Source organism: Rhinopithecus roxellana, chromosome 2 (genome assembly GCF_007565055.1).
Source record: "Rhinopithecus roxellana isolate Shanxi Qingling chromosome 2, ASM756505v1, whole genome shotgun sequence".
Taxonomy (NCBI): domain Eukaryota; kingdom Metazoa; phylum Chordata; class Mammalia; order Primates; family Cercopithecidae; genus Rhinopithecus; species Rhinopithecus roxellana.
The window spans coordinates 9,908,425-9,924,952 of record NC_044550.1 but is presented as its reverse complement, the minus strand read 5'-3'; the positions used below and the strand labels follow the sequence as shown (position 1 = coordinate 9,924,952).

The following is a 16,528-nucleotide window of genomic DNA, read 5'->3' as shown; positions in this document are numbered from 1 at the left end:
GCAAAATATCTGAAACACTGACCTTAGGTTTTACAATAGTGATGTTATCCCCAGGAGCAATTTGGGGAGGGTCAGAATTGTGTAGACGTAGCATGAGTGGAGTCCAGCTGCATGACTCCTAAACCATGATTTCTAATCTTGTGGCTAATTTGTTAGTCCTACAAAGGCAATCTATTCTCCAAACAGGAAGGGGATTTGTTTTGGAAAAGGGCTGTTATTGTCTTTGTTTCAAAGTTAAACTATAAACTAAGTTTTCCCAAAGTTAGTTCAGCTTATTCCCAGGAATGAATATGGACAGCTTGGAGGTTAGAAGAAAGATGACGTTGGTTAGGTCAGATCTCTTTCACTGTAATAATTTTCTCAGTTATAATTTTGCAATGGAAGTTTCACTAGCTCTCTAGCAATATATCCAAACCAAGATGAAATCTTTGAAATACCAGAAAACGAATTCAAAAGATTAATTATTAAGGTACTCAAGGAGATACCAGAAAAAGGTGAAAACCAACATAAAGAAATTTTGAAAAAATCAACATATTAATGAAGAACCTATTTTAAAGGGAAAAAATATCAGAACTTCTGGAAATGAAAGACACATTTAGGGAATTACAAAATGGTAGAGGTTTCAACCATAGGCTAGAACAAGTAGAAAAAAGAGTTTCAGTGCTTGAAGACAAGGCTTTTAAATTAACCCAGTCAGAGAAAAATAAAGAATAAAGAACAGAAAGGAACAAAATCTCTAGGAAATAAGGGATTATGTAAAACAGCCAAACCTAATAATAATTGGTGTTTTGAGGGATAAGAAAAAGTACAATGTTTGGAAAATTTATTTGACATACTAGAGAAAGGTGAAAATTAACATAAAGAATTTTTAAAAAATTCAGGATATGAATGAAAAAATTTCTAAAGAGATAGATATTTTAAAAAGAAACAAATCAGAACTTCTGGAAATGAAAGACACATTTAGGGAACTACAAAATGCAGTGGAGGTTTTAACAATAGACTAAAATAAGTAGAATAATTTTTTGAGGAAATTGAGGAAAACTTCCCTGGCCTTGTTAGTGATTTAGATATCCAAATACAAGAAACCCAAAGAACTCCTGGGAGATTCATTGCAAAAACAAAAACAAAAACAAAAAACACAAAAAACAAAAAACAAAACACGAAGGCATATAGTCATCTAGCTATCTAAAGTCAATGTGAATGAAATAATTCTAAGAGCTGTGAGGCAAAAGCATCAGGTAACCTGTAAGGGAAAACCTTTCAGACTAACAGCAGACTTCTCAGCAGAACCCATACAGACCAGAAGGGACTGGGGTCCTTCCTATCTTTAGCCTCCTTAAACGGGATAACCATCGGCCAAAAATTTTGTATCCAGCAAAACTAAGTCATTTTCAGACAAATAAGTGCTGAGAGAACTTGTTACTACCAGACCAGCCCTACAAGAAATGCTGAAAGGAGTTCTAAATCTTGAAACAAAAGACCATTACGCACCAGAATAGAACGTCTTGCAAGCATAAAACTCACATGGCCTATAAAACAATAACACAATGAAGAAAAAAAAGTAGGTAACAATTCACGTGATGACTGGAACAGTATCATGATATTAATGTTGAATGTAAATGGTGTAATGGTCCACTTAAAATATACAGATTGGCAGAGTAGATAAAAAGTCACAAACTAGATATCTTCGGCCTTCAAGAGACTCACTTAACATTGAAGGATTTATATAAATTCAAGGTCAAAGAATGGCAAAAATTAATCCATGCAAATGGAAACCAAAAGTGACCAGGAGTAGCTATTCTTATATTAGATAAAACAACAAACTTTAAAGCAACAGCAGTAAAAAATGACAAAGAATATCATTATATGATGATAAAAGGATCAATTCAACAAGAAGATATTATAATTTTAAATTTATATGCGCTTATCACTAGTGCTCTCAGATTTGTAAAACAATTACTACCGGACTTAGGAGATAGAAAGCAACACCAGAATAGTGGGGGACTTCAACACCCCATTGACAGCACTAGATAGATGATTGAAACAGAAAATCAGCAAAGAAACAATGGTCTTAAACACTGTAGAATAAATGGACTTAACAGATATTTACAGAACATTCTACCTAAGAATTTAAGAATATGCATTCTTCTCATCAGCACATGGAACATTTTCCGTGATAGACCATATGACAGGCCACAAAAAAAGTCTCAATAAATTTGAAAAAATAAAAATTATAGCAAGTATCTTCTCAGATCACATCAGAATAAAACTAGGAATCAACTCCAAAAGAAACCCTCAAAACTATACATGTATGTAGAAATTAAACAGTCTGTTCCTGAATGATTTTTGTGTTAAAAATGAAATCAAGTTGGAAATTTGACAGTTCTTTGAAATGAATAATAGTGACTCGAGTCATCAAAACTTCTGGGGTACAGCAAATGCAGTGCTAAGAGGAACGTTTGTAGAACTAAATGCCTACATCAGAGCCTGGAAGACCACAAACTGACAACCTAATGTAACACCTCAAAGAACTAGAGAAACAAGAATAAAGTAAGCCCAGAAGTAACAAAGATTAGAGTAGAATTACATGAATTTGAAAAAAAAAAATCAATACAAAAGATAAATGAAACGAAAAGTTGGTTCTTTGCAAAGGCAAATAAAATTGATGGAACTTTAGCTAGAATAACCAAGAAAAGAGGAGAGGAGATTCAAATAAGATCAATTAGAAATAAAACTGGAGACATTACAACCTGCACCACAGGAAAATGAAAGATCATTTGAGACTGCCATGAACACAAACTGGAAACACAAACTATGCACACAAACTAGGAAATCTAGAGGAAATGGATAAATTCCTGGAAACATACAACTTTTTTTAGATTAAATCAGGAATAAATAACAACCCAGACCAGACCAATAACAAGCAGCAATATTAAATCGGTAATTAAAAATTGACAACAAAGAAAAAAAGCCCAGGTTCAGATGGGTTCACAGCTGATTTCTACCAGGCGTTCAAAGAATTAGTACCAATTCTACTGATGAAACTATTACAAAAGATTGAGAAAGAGGGAATCCTCCCTAACTCATTCTATTAAGCCAGTTTTACCCTGATATCAGAACCAGGAAAGAACATAACAAGAATAGAAAACTACAGACCAACATCTCTGATGAATATAGATGCAAAAATTCTCAACGAAATACTAGATAACTGAATCTATCAGCACATCAGAAAGATAATACATCATGATCAAGTGGACTTCATTCAAGGTGTGCAGGGATGGTTTAACATAAGCATGTCAGTAAATATGATTCATCACATAAACAGAATTAAAAACAAAAACCATATGATTATCTCAATAGCTGCAAAAAGCGTTTGGTAAAATCTAGCATCTTTTTTATGATTAAAAACCCTCAACAAACTAGGTATAAAAGGGACTTAGTTCAAATTAATAAACACCATCTATGACAAACCCACAGCCAACATTATATTGAATGAGGAAAGGTTGAAATCATTCCCACTGAGAACTGGAACAAGACAAGGATCCCCACTTTCACCACTTTCCATTCAGCATAATACCAGAAGTCCTAGCCAAAGCAATCAGGCAAGAGAAGGAAATACAGTGCCTTCAGATTGCAAAAAAGGAAGTCAAACTATTGCTGTTCACCAATGATATGATTATATATCATATAAAACCCTAGAGACTTCTCAAAAGTGTTGGCTGTATAAGCCTAGAGATAAGATTAGATTTGATAATCAAATTCAGTAACATCTCAGGTTACGAAATCAATGTATACAAATCAGTAACACTGATATATGCCAACAATGACCAAACTGAGAATGAAATAAACTCAATCACCTTTACAATAGCTGCAAAAAAGATAAAATACCCTGGAATATACTTAACCAAGGAGATGAAAGATCTCTGTAAGGAGAACTACAAAACACTGCTGAAAGAAATCATAGACACAAACAAATGGAAACACATCCCATGCTCATGGATTGGGAGAATCAGTATTGTGAAAATGACCATACTGCCCAAAGCAATCTACAGATTCAATGCAATTCCTATCAAAATACAAACATCATTTTTCACAGAATTAAAAGAAACAATCCTACAATTCATACGGAATCAAAAAAGAGCCTGCTTAGCCAAAGCAATGCAAAGCTAAAAGAATAAATCTGGAGGCAGCACATTACTGTACTTAAAATTATACTACAAGGCTGTAGTTATCAAAATACGTAGTACTTGTATGAAAGTAGACATATAGATCAATGGATCAGAATAGAGAATGCAGAAATAAAGCCAAATATTTACAACTAACTGATCTTTGACAAAGCACAGAACAACATAAATTGGGAAATTGATACCCTATTCAATAAACGGTGCTGGGAAAACTGGATAGCTAAATTCAGAAGAATGAAACTGGATCCCTACATCTCATTTTATATAAAAAGCAACTCAAGATGGATTAAAGACAAATCTAATACCTGAAACCATAAAAGTTCTAGAAGATAACCTCAGAAAAAGTCTTCTGGACTTTGGCTTAGGCAAAGAATTAATGACTAAGTCCCCAAAGCAAATGGAACTAAAACAAAAATAAATAAATGAGACCTAATTAAACTACAGAGCTTCTATATAGCAAAAGAAATAATCACCAGAATAAACAGACAACCCACAGAATGGGAGAAAATATTGCAAACTATGCATTGGGCAAAGGAGTAATATACAGAATCTACAAGGAACTCAAACAAACCAGCAAGAAAAAAAACAAATAATGTCATGAAAAAGTGGGCAACTGATGTGAATAGACGTTATAAAAAGAAGATATACAAATGGTCAACAAACATATGAAAAAATATTCAACATCACGAGTCATCAGGGAAATGCAAATTAAAACCACAATGAGACACCACCTTACTCCTGCAAGAATGACCATTATTACTATTATTATTTTTTTGAGACAGGGTCTCACTCCCTCACCCAGGCTGGAGTGCAGTAGTGTGATTATGGCTCACTAAAGCCTTGATCTCCCAGGCTCAAGTGATCCTCCTACCTCAGCCTCTCCAACAGCAGGGACCACAGGCATGTGCCACCACACTCAGCTAGTTTTTGTATTTTTTGTAGAGATAGGGTTTCACGATGTTGCTCAGGCTGATCGTGAACTCATGGGCTCAAGTGATCTGCCTAACTTGGCATCCCAAAGTGGTGGGATTACAGGTGTGAGCCACTTCACCCATCCAATAATGGCCAATGTTAAAAAGTAAAAACAAACAAACAAACAAAAAAACAAAGAAACAATAGATGTTGGGTTAATGAAAAGGGAATGCTTATACGTTCATGGTAGGAGTGTAAATTAGTACAATCTCTGTAGAAAACAATGTGGAGATTTCTTAGATGACTAAAAATAGATCTATGATGATCTATGATTTGATCCAGCAGTCCCACTACTGGGTATTTAACCAATGGAAAAGAAGTCAATACATTAAAAAGACATCTGCATGTGTATGTTTATTGTAGCCAAATTCACATTTGCAAAGATATGGAATCAATCTTGGTACCCACTGACCAATGAGTGGGTAAAGAAAATGTGGTATATATACACCATGGAATACTACTCAGGCATAAAAAAGAGTAACCTAATAGAGTAACATAATATCTTTTACAGCAACTTGGATGGAGCTGGAGGCCATTATTCTAAGTGAAGTAAGTCAGGAATGAAAAACCAAATACTGTATGTTTTCACTGATAAGTGAGACCTAAGCCATGGGTACACAAAGGCACACAGAGTGATATAGTGGACTTTGAAGACTCAGAAAGGGGAGGGTGGGAGGAGAATAGGGATAAAAAACTACTTACTGGGTACAATGTACACTACTTGGGTGATGGGTGCACTAAAATCTTAGAATTCACTACTGTACTATTCATCCATGTAAGGAAAAGCCACTTGTACCCCAAAAGCTATTGAAATAAAAATTATTACAAAAATAAGTTATTTTTCAGCTTCAAACAATTTAAAAACTATGTAAAAATAATAACCCTGCCTTAGATGTTCTATATTTAAAGGCTTTCACATTTTTAAAAGACGTGACTGTGATTGTTCTATTTTTGAAAGTGATAAAAGCTACCTATGTTATCTGGAGTGGATATGTTGGAATAATATCATGTGGAAAAATGTGGAGAAATGCCATCTTCAGCATTTTGTGTAGAGAGGCAGATCGTGTCATAGATGCATTAGGGGGGTAATGGATGTTTTAGTAAAGTAATGTTACCAACAAAATGGACAAAGAAAGAAAGATGTTTATTCCCTACTATGTGTCAAATTCTGAAATATTAACTGTGAATATCAAATTCTGAAATAAAAACAATAAAATGTGTAAAATATGGGAAAATAGATTCTTATCCCTTTTGCATATACAAAGGATGTTGCTGCTGTTTATTCTATTTAATTAAATGAATACAAATAAATTGTATGACAAATTAGAAAGAGTATCACAAGGATTAATTGCTCATTAAAATATTATGTTACTAGATTCCTCTAACCTATTAATTTAAATCTTCAATGCGTATAAAGAATTATGATATATAAAAGTGAGTGGATCATTTCATTTAGAAAATATATTAACCCAGAATTGCCACATAATTAAATGGTTAATTGTGAATATATTTTTATTAATAATAAATTGTAAAACAATACTATATAATTGGCTAAATATCTTATTATTGAGATAGAACTTGCTGGTTATGAAATACAACATAGCTAATATGTTTAAGTGATGTGTGCAGATCCATTATGCTTACCTAGAGGTTCATATAATCAGTTCTTTTTCCATTTTAATATCTCATTGACTTAAAGCTTTCTATTTCTGTATCACATTTGAAAATTTTATTTTTTATGAATATGTGTCTTTAATGCCAGATAATATTGACGACCTTCATTGCAAACTTATTATTTATAGTGCCTCTTGAATTGATAAAAATAAATGATGTACTCTTTTTAACCCCTTCTTTCAACAGGCATGTTGGCATTCACAGGGTGGTGGAATTTCTGATGAATTACCTAACCTGACTAACAAATATGCTGCTTTCTTGTCAAGAACCAAAAGAACTATGAAAGTATCAGATATGGTAAGAAGACTCCTACAATCAAATATTTTCATTATCTAGAAATCATGGAGGAGGCTGCATAACATAAACTTTATATTAGGACCTGAGTGAGGTAACTGGTAGCCTGCTGTAGCCTCCTTGGCTAGACTGATACTTATATATTTTTAAAGTTCAACAAAATTCTTCAAGCTATGCCAAAGTCTAGAATTGCTATATGAGAGATTATTACATGGAATATCCCTTGTAGGGTCAGAGAACATTCATTCTTAGGACATATAGAAAGGCTGAACTTGTTGTGTTGTGTATGGAGTAAAATATTTACTAGGTTCAACTCATTTTACTCATAGTGCAAATGTTTTCTCTTTTCAATGTGAATTCTTCTTGAAATCTAAGACTCCTCAGTGATTTATTTTTATTCCTGTTGACCTGCATGTTAAATGGTATGGCTATAAATTTTTCTGAATTTATAATAGTGAGTAAATTGAAAATAGTAAAGCAGATTAAATTAAAAAATGGGTAATTGATTAATTCAGATTGAATTTACAAATATATCAAAGTAAAATTTGGAGTTAAAAAGCTGGACCCAATGGTAATGTTGCTGGAGTCTAAATGTATGTATCCCCTTAAAATTCATATATTGAAATCCTAACTCCCAAGGTGATGGTATTAGGAGGTGGCACTTTCTGGGAGGTGATCATGTCATGAGGGTGGAGACCTCATAAATGGGATTAGTACTCTTATAAAATAGGTCCAAGGGGGCTCGTTTTCCCCGTTTACCATGAGGACTCAGAGAAGGTACTGTCTTTGAGGAAGCAGGGCCTCTCCAGATACTGAGTCTGCTTGTGCCTTGATGTTGGACTTTTCAGCCTGCAGATCTGTGAGAAATCAATTTCATTTATAAGCTACCCAGTTTATGGCATTTTGTTACAGCACCCCAAACAGACAAAGGCAAATGTTATAGTGTAGCCTTTTGTGAACAAGGTGTTATTAAAATACATTTTTGTAGAAATTGGACTATCTTGAGAAGATATTGTTAAGAGCACATTTCAAAACAGGATTATTAAACAAGGTTTAAAATGTAGCTAATCAGTAAAAACAGAGTATAGCTTGCTGAAATAAAATTCTGCTACGTGAGATAATGCCAACAGTTGATTTGTAATACTTTTGATTGTGAAATAACTGGTACAAGATCAGGATGAACTAATTTAAGGGAATGACAAATGCAATGCTAGTTAATATAACTGTGAATGTCTTGGAAATCATAGGAATTAGATTAATTTGGTGAAAGCTATTCAGGAATGGACTTACTATTTTTTTCTGAGGCATTATTGGAATCTGAGATATAGTCAAAATTAGCATCAGGTTCTATTCTATGAGTTTTTTTGTAATTATAAATTCAAAAGACAGTTTAAAATCATCTAGCAATATTCTTTACATGTAGTAGATTCTGAGTAATTTTTAACTAATTGTGCTGTTTTAATGGATTATTTCTTCATCTTGAGGAATTTTAGAGTTCAACTGTATTTTTCAAGTGAATCATTGTTGTAAACACCTCAGGATCCATTGGGAGGTATGCCATGACTAATTTATTACTAATATAATGCTTTTAGGCTTAGGAATCATTGAATGGATTCAAAGTTATTTCTATCATAATATCACAGGTAGTAGGAAAAAACAATGGAAATTTCTGAAAGCATCCATAGGAAGGCAGCATATATATGTATATATGTTAAACTTTATGTTTGTAGTGAAAAAAGATGGTGCACATCTGCTCTAAAGGAAGACAAGTTGCTTCACCAATATTTTTGACTTAATTTACATATTTTTCTTTTAACTTTGTTTCTCTTTAGATCTGAAAACTTCTTTTTAGTGTTTTCTTTTCTGGCATGAAACATTTGCAATTAAAATTATTCAGTGGGACTCTGGTTACCCAAGAAGCAGAATAGTTTAGTCACATAGAAAGCCTAGTTTTTAAATCTCTTTTGCAAATGACAATACACTTCAAACAGGTGGGTATATGATGTGCATGTAATGAAAAGTCCAAATCATTGATCTCAAAATAAAATTGAAATAATATCTCAAAATTATGAAGTAATTGAATTAATTTTATTATTTACTTTAAATAAAAATAAAATTTACCTCCCAGGTATTTTACTTATGGATATGCCGCAGTCTTAAAGGATGATTTGATAGCTTAATTTTCCACTTTGTATCTTTACATAAAAAATATAGCTCCCTTCCAGACTTCTGATTTCATACGAAAGACTTATTTCTTGTACAACATCCCAGGGAAATATTTTTTATTCTTTTAAAAAAAGCTATGATATAAGCATTAGTTGATTATAAATAGAAAGAAAATATGACAATTGGAGGATGAACACAAACATCTGTTTACCAAGCATTCTAGAAGCAGAATGTAGAGACAGTAATTATTTGATATAGAAAACACAATGTTGTTTCAAGCTGAATAAAAGCATAAGTTATTGATTTGAGGAGCTCAACAGAATGCCAAGGAGGATAAATATACCTATGTCCTTCTCACTTTTTCTTTTTTTTTTTTTTGCATTTTCAGAAGATCCTAACTAAATAAAATATCCTTGAAGCTTCCACAGAGCAAAGTCATTGGGTAACCCACAAAGGGATGAGAAATATAACTTAGGTCAGGTACTTGCTTAGCAACATTAGCCCCATTTTAAGGCTAGGAGGTGATGAAGTAGTATTTTCTTAAATTTCTCAGGGGAAATGATTTTGGATATAGAGTTCTCCCTCTGCCTAAAGTTTCAATTAAATGAATCAAGAAAATAATTTTCCGACATGCAATAGTTCAGAAAGTTTAGTAACTCTGTGTCTTCATATGTGGAGTTGCTTCAGCAACATAAAAAAAGGAAACAAAAGAAGGGTGACATAAAGACAAAGAAGAATATGAATTCTTATATGAATATGAATTTCCTAGACAAAGTAAAGAAAAGTGAAAACTCATTAATGAAGAAGTCATTTTAGCTCATGTATGACATATTCTTCAAGAGGCAGGAGTTTGATGACATAAAATTTATTACTTGTGTATGGCCACATTACTTGGTTCTGTAGGGAATAATAATGATAATATAAATCCTGCTTTAAAACTGGTTGATTTAAAAATCACAATAAACTGATATAGGAGCTGAAGGATGAAATAGCTGGTATAAAAAAGAACCTAACAGGTCTAACAGAGCTGAATAATACAAGAATTTCACAATGCAGTTGCAAGTATTAATAGCAGAATAAACCAAGCTGTGGAAAGAATCTTAGAATATGAAGACTGGTTCTCTGAAATAAGACAGTCAGACAAAATCAGAGAAGAAGAATAAAAAGGAATAAACAAAATGTCCAAGATGTATGGGATTATGTGAAGAGGCCACATTTATGAATCACTGGCATCCCTGAAAGGGAAGGGAAAAAAGCAAGCAACTTGGAAAATATATTTAAGGATTATCATCCATGACTGTTTTCCCAATTTTGCTAGAGAGGCCAACGGTCAAATTCAGGAAATGCAGATAACTTCTGCGAGATTCCACACAAGAAGATCATCCCCAAGATAGAGAATTCTCGGATTTTCCAAGATTGAAATGAAAGAAAAAATGTTAAAGGCAGCTAGAGAGAAAGAGCAGGTTACCTACAAAGGGATCTCCATGAGGCTAACAGCTGAGCTCTCAGCTGAAACCCTATAAACCAAGAGACTGGGGGCCTATATTCAACTTTCTTAAAGAAAAAATCTTCAACCAAGAATTTTATATCCAACTAAGTTAAGATTCCTAAGTGAAGGAGAAATAAGGTCCTTTTCAGATAGGCAGATGTTGAGGGAGTTCATTATTGCCAGACCTGCCTTACAAGATATCTTGAAAGAAGCACTATATATAGAAAGGAAACACCACTACCAGCTAGTACATAACACATTTAAACACACAGGACCAGTGTGACTATAAAATAACCACATGAACAAGCCAACATAATTACCAGGTAACAGCACAATGCCAGGATCAAATCTGTACATATCAATACTAACTTTGAATGTAAATGGGCTAAATGTCCTGGTTAAAAGGCACAGAAAGGCAAGCTGGATAAAAAAGCAAAACTCAATTGTATACTGTTTTCAGGTGACCTATCTCACATGTAATGACTCTCATAGGCTCAAAATAAAGGGATGGAGGAAAATCCACCACACAAACGTTAAACAGAAAAGAAGCAGGGGTTGCAATCTTAATTTCAGACAAAACAGATTTCAAACCAACAAAGATCAGAAATGATAAAGAAGAGCATTACATAATGGTAAAGGTTTCAATTCAACAGGAAGACTTAACTATTCTAAATATATATGCACCCAACAAAGAGAACCGATTTACTTATTTATTTTTTCTTTTTTTAAATTATACTTTAAGTTCTAGGGTACATGTGCACAACGTGCAGGTTTGTTACATATGTATACTTGTGTCATGTTGTTGTGTCATGTCAGTGTAAAACGTGCAGGTTTGTTACATATGTATACTTGTGTCATGCTGTGTGTCATGTCAGGGTAAAAGTGTTTCTATTTCTCCACATCCTCTCCAGCACCTGTTGTTTCCTGACTTTTTAATGATTGCCATTCTAACTGGTGTGAGATGGTATCTCATTGTGGTTTTGACTTGCATTGCTCTGATGGCCAGTGATGATGAGCATTTTTTCATGTGTCTGTTAGGTGCATAAATGACTTCTTTTTAGAAGTGTCTATTCATATCCTTTACCCACTTTTTGATGGAGTTGCTTGATTTTTTCTTGTATATTTGTTTGAGTTCTTTGTAGATTCTGGATATTAGCCCTTTGTCAGATGGGTAGATTGCAAAAAAACTTTTCCCATTCTGTAGGTTGCCTGTTCACTCTGATGGTAGTTTCTTTTGTTGTGCAGAAGCTCTTTAGTTTAATTAGATCCCATTTGTCAATTTTGGCTTTTGTTGCCGTTGCTTTTGGTGTTTTAGTCATGAAGTCCTTGCCCATGCCTATGTCCTGAATGGTATTGCCTAGGTTTTCTTCTAGGGTTCTTATGCTTTTAGGTCTGACATTTAAGTCTTTAATCCATCTTGAATTAATGTTTGTATAAGGTGTAAGGAAGAGATCCAGTTTAGCTTTCTACATATGGCTAGCCAGTTTTCCCAGCACCATTTGTTAAATAGGGAATCCTTTCCCCATTGCTTGTTTTTGTCAGGTTTGTCAAAGGTCAGATGGTTGTAGATGTGTGGTATTATTTCTGAGGACTCTGTTCTGTTCCATTGGTCTATCTCTCTGTTTTGGTACCAGTACCATGCTGTTTTAGTTACTGTAGCCTTGTAGTATAGTTTGAAGTCAGGTAGCATGATGTCTCCAGCTTTGTTCTTTTGGCTTAGGATTGTTTTGGCAATGCAGACTCTTTTTTGGTTCCATATGAACTTTAAAGTAGTTTTTTCCAATTCTGTGAAGAAAGTCATTGGTAGCTTGATGGGAATGCCATTGAATCTATAAATTACCTTGGGCAGTATGGCCATTTTCACAATATTGATTCTTCATATCTGTGAGCATGGAATGTTCTTCCATTTTTTGTGTCCTCTTTTATTTAGTTGAACAGTGGTTTGTAGTTCTCCTTGAAGAGGTCCTTCACATCCCTTGTAAGTTGGATTCATAGGTATTTTATTTTCATTGAAGCAATTGTAAACGAGAGTTCATGCATGATTTGGCTCTCTGTTTGTCTGTTATTGGTGTATAGGAATACTTGTGATTTTTGCACATTGATTTTGTATCTTGAGACTTTGCTAAAGTTGCTTATCAGCTTAAAGAGATTTTGGGCTGAGATGATGGGGTTTTCCAAATATACAGTCATGTCATCTGCAAACAAGGACAATTTGACTACCTCTTGTCCTAATTCAGTACCCTTTGTTTCTTTCTCCCGCCTGGTTGCCCTGGTCAGAACTTCCAAGACTATGTTGAATAGTAGTGAGAGAGGGCATCCCTGTCTTACGACAGTTTTCAAAGGGAATGATTCCCATTTTTGCCCATTCAGTATGATACTGACTGTGGGTTTGTCATAAATAGCTCTTATTATTTTGATATATGTCCCATCAATACCAATTTATTGAGAGTTTTTAGCATGAAGGGGTGTTGAATTTTGTCAAAGGCCTTGTCTGCATCTATTGAGATAATCATGTGGTTCTTGTCTTTGGTTCTGTTTATATGCTGGATTACGTTTATTGATCTGTGTATGTTGAACTAGCCTTGCATCCCAGGGATGAACCGAACTTGATCTTGATGGATAAGGTTTTTGATGTGCTGCTGGATTCGATTTGCCAGTATTTTACTGAGGTTTTTGCATCAATATTCATCAGGGATATTGGTCTAAAATTCTCTTTTTTGTTGTGTCTCTGCCAAGTTTTGGTATCAGGATGATGCTAGCCTCATAAGTGAACCCTCAGCAAACCACAGCAGCCCTACAGAAGAGGGATCTGACTATTCAAACGAAAACAAACAAACAGGAAGCAACAAGAACAGCATCAACAAAAAAGTTCCTACGAAAACCTCATCCAAAGGTCAGCAGCCTGAAAGATTGACACTAGACAAACTCACGAAGATGAGAGAGAATCAACAAAAAACCACTGAACATTCAAAAGGACAGGGTGCCTCTTCTCCTCGAAATGATCACAATACCTCTTCAGCAAGGGCAACTGGACAGAGGATGAGACAGATGAATTACAGAAGTAGCCTTTAGAAGGTGGATAATAACAAATCTTGCTGTGGTAAAGGAGCATGTTCTAACGAAATGCAAAGAAGCTAAGAACCATGATAAAAGGTAACAGGAGCTGCTAGCTAGAATAACCAGTTTAGAGAGGAACATAAATAGCCTGATGGAGCTGAAAAACACACCACAAGAACTTTATAATGCAAACACAATGTCCATAGCTGAATCGATCAAGTGGAAGAAAGAATATCAGAGCTTGAAGACTGTCTTGCTGAAATAAGGCAGGCAGACAAGTTTAGAGAAAAAAGAATTAAAAGGAACAAACACAACCTCTAGGAACCTTGGGACTATGATAAAAGACTGAACCTATGACTGATTAGAGTACCTGAAAGACACAGGGAGAATGAACCAAGTTGAAAAACACACTTCAGGATATCATCCAGGAGAAATTCCCCAACCAAGGGAATTTCTCGCAAGATAGGCCAACATTCAAATTCAGGAATCCAGAGAATCCCAATAAGATACTCCATGAGAAGATCAACCCCAAGATACATAATCATCAGATTCTCTAAGTTTGAAATGAAAAACAAAACGTTAAGGGCAGCCAGAGATAAAGGCCAAGTCACCTACAAAGGGAAGCCTATTAGACTAACAGTGAAGCTCTCAGTAGAAACACTGCAAGCCAGAAGAGAGTGGGGGCCAATATTCAACATTCTTAAAGAAAAGAATTTTCAACCCAGAATTTCATATCTGGCCACACTAAGCTTCATAAGTGAATGAGAAATAAAATCATTTTCAGACAAGCAAATGCTGAGGGAATTCATCCCACCAGGCCTGCTTTGCAAGAACTCCTGAAGGAAGCACTAAAGAAGGAAAGGTAAAACTGGTACCAGCCACTGTAAAAAACATGTTGAAGTACAAAGACCAATGAAACTGTGAAGAAACTGCATTAATTGGTGGGCAAAATAACAAACTAGCATCATGATGACAGGATTGAATTTAATAACATAACAATATTAACCTTAAATGTAAATGGGCTAAATGCCCCAATTAAAAAGCACAGACTGGTGAATTGGATAATGTCAAGAACCATCAGTGTGCTGCATTCAAGAGACACATCTGATGCAAAAAGACACAGTTGGGCTAAAAATAAAGGGATGGAGGAAAATTTACCAAGCAAATGGAAAACAGAAAAAACGGGGGTTGCAATCTTAGTCTCTGACAAAACAGACTTTAAAACCAACAAAGATAAAAAAAAAAAAAAAGACAAAAGGGGCATTACATAACAGTAAAGGAATGAATTTAATAACAAGAATTAACTATCCTAAATATATATGCACCCAATACAGGAACACCCAGATTCATAAAGCAAGTTCTTAGAGACCTACGAAGAGACTTAGAGTCCCATACAATAATAATGGGAGACTTTAACACATCACTGTAAACATTCGACAGATTATCAAGACAGAAAATTAACAAGATAGTCAGGACTTGTACTCATCTCTGGATCAAGTGTAACTGATAGATATCTACAGAACTCTGCACCCCAAAACAACAGAATATACATTCTTCTTAGTACTGCACAGAACTTATTCTAAAATCGATCACGTAATTGGAAGTAAAACACTCCTCAGCAAATGCAAAAGAATGGAAATCATACAAAACAGTCTCTCAGACCACAGAACAATCAAATTAGAACTCAGGAGTAAGAAACTCACTCAAAACCACACAACTACATGGAAATTGAACATCCTGCTCCTGAATGATTCCTGGGTAAATAATAAAACTAAGACAGAAATCAAGAAGTTCTTTGAAACCAATGAGAACAAAGAGATAATGTACCAGAACCTCTGAAAAGCAGCTAAAGCAGTGTTATGAGGGAAACTTCCAGCACTAAGTGCCCACATCAGAAAGCTAGAAAGATCTCAAATTGACACCCTATATTTAGATCCTATATTTAGAAAATCCCCTAGTATTGGCCCAAAAGCTCCTTCAGCTGATAAAAAACTTCATATAAATTTAAGGATACAAAATCAATCTACAAATGTCATTAATATTCCCACACATCAACAGTAGTCAAGCTGAGAGCCAAATCAAGAATGAACTCATTTGCAAAGGCCACAAAAAGAATAAAATTCCTAGAAATACAGCTAACCAGGGAGTTTAAAGGTCTCTAAAATGAGAATTACAAAACACTGCTCAAAGAAATGAGAGAAGAGAGAAGACATAAACAAATGGAAAAACATAACATGCTCATGGATAGGAAGAATCAATATTGTTAAAATGGCCATACTGCTCAAAGCAATTTGTGAATTCAATGCTATTTCTATGAAACTATCAATGACATTCTTCCTTGAACTAGAAAAAAATCTTTAAAAATTCATTTGGAACCAAAAAAGAGCCTGAATAGCCAAGGCAATCCTAAACAAAAAGAACAAAGGTGGAGGCATCATGTTACCTGATTTCAAACTATACTACCAGGTTGCAGTAACCAAAACAGCACGGTACTGGTACAAAAACAGGCACATAGACCAATGGAACAAAAAAGAGAGACCAGACATGAGGCCATACATCTACAACCATCTGATCTTCAACAAATCTGACAAAAACAAGCAATGGGGAAAAGATTCCCAATTCAATAAATAGCACTGGGATAACTGGTTAACCATATGCAGAAAAATGAAGCTGGACCCCCTTTTTATACCAC

General features: G+C 34.5%; 1 protein-coding gene across 1 annotated transcript in view; it reads left to right on the top strand.

The window, feature by feature from the left end:
• Positions 1-16,528, top strand: part of STPG2 (sperm tail PG-rich repeat containing 2) — a 542,222-nt gene that overhangs the window by 179,281 nt on the left and 346,413 nt on the right. The window contains exon 8 of the mRNA XM_030919072.1: positions 7,017-7,127. Coding sequence (XP_030774932.1) covers positions 7,017-7,127 — 111 coding nt within the window. The remainder of the gene's footprint in view (positions 1-7,016; positions 7,128-16,528) is intronic.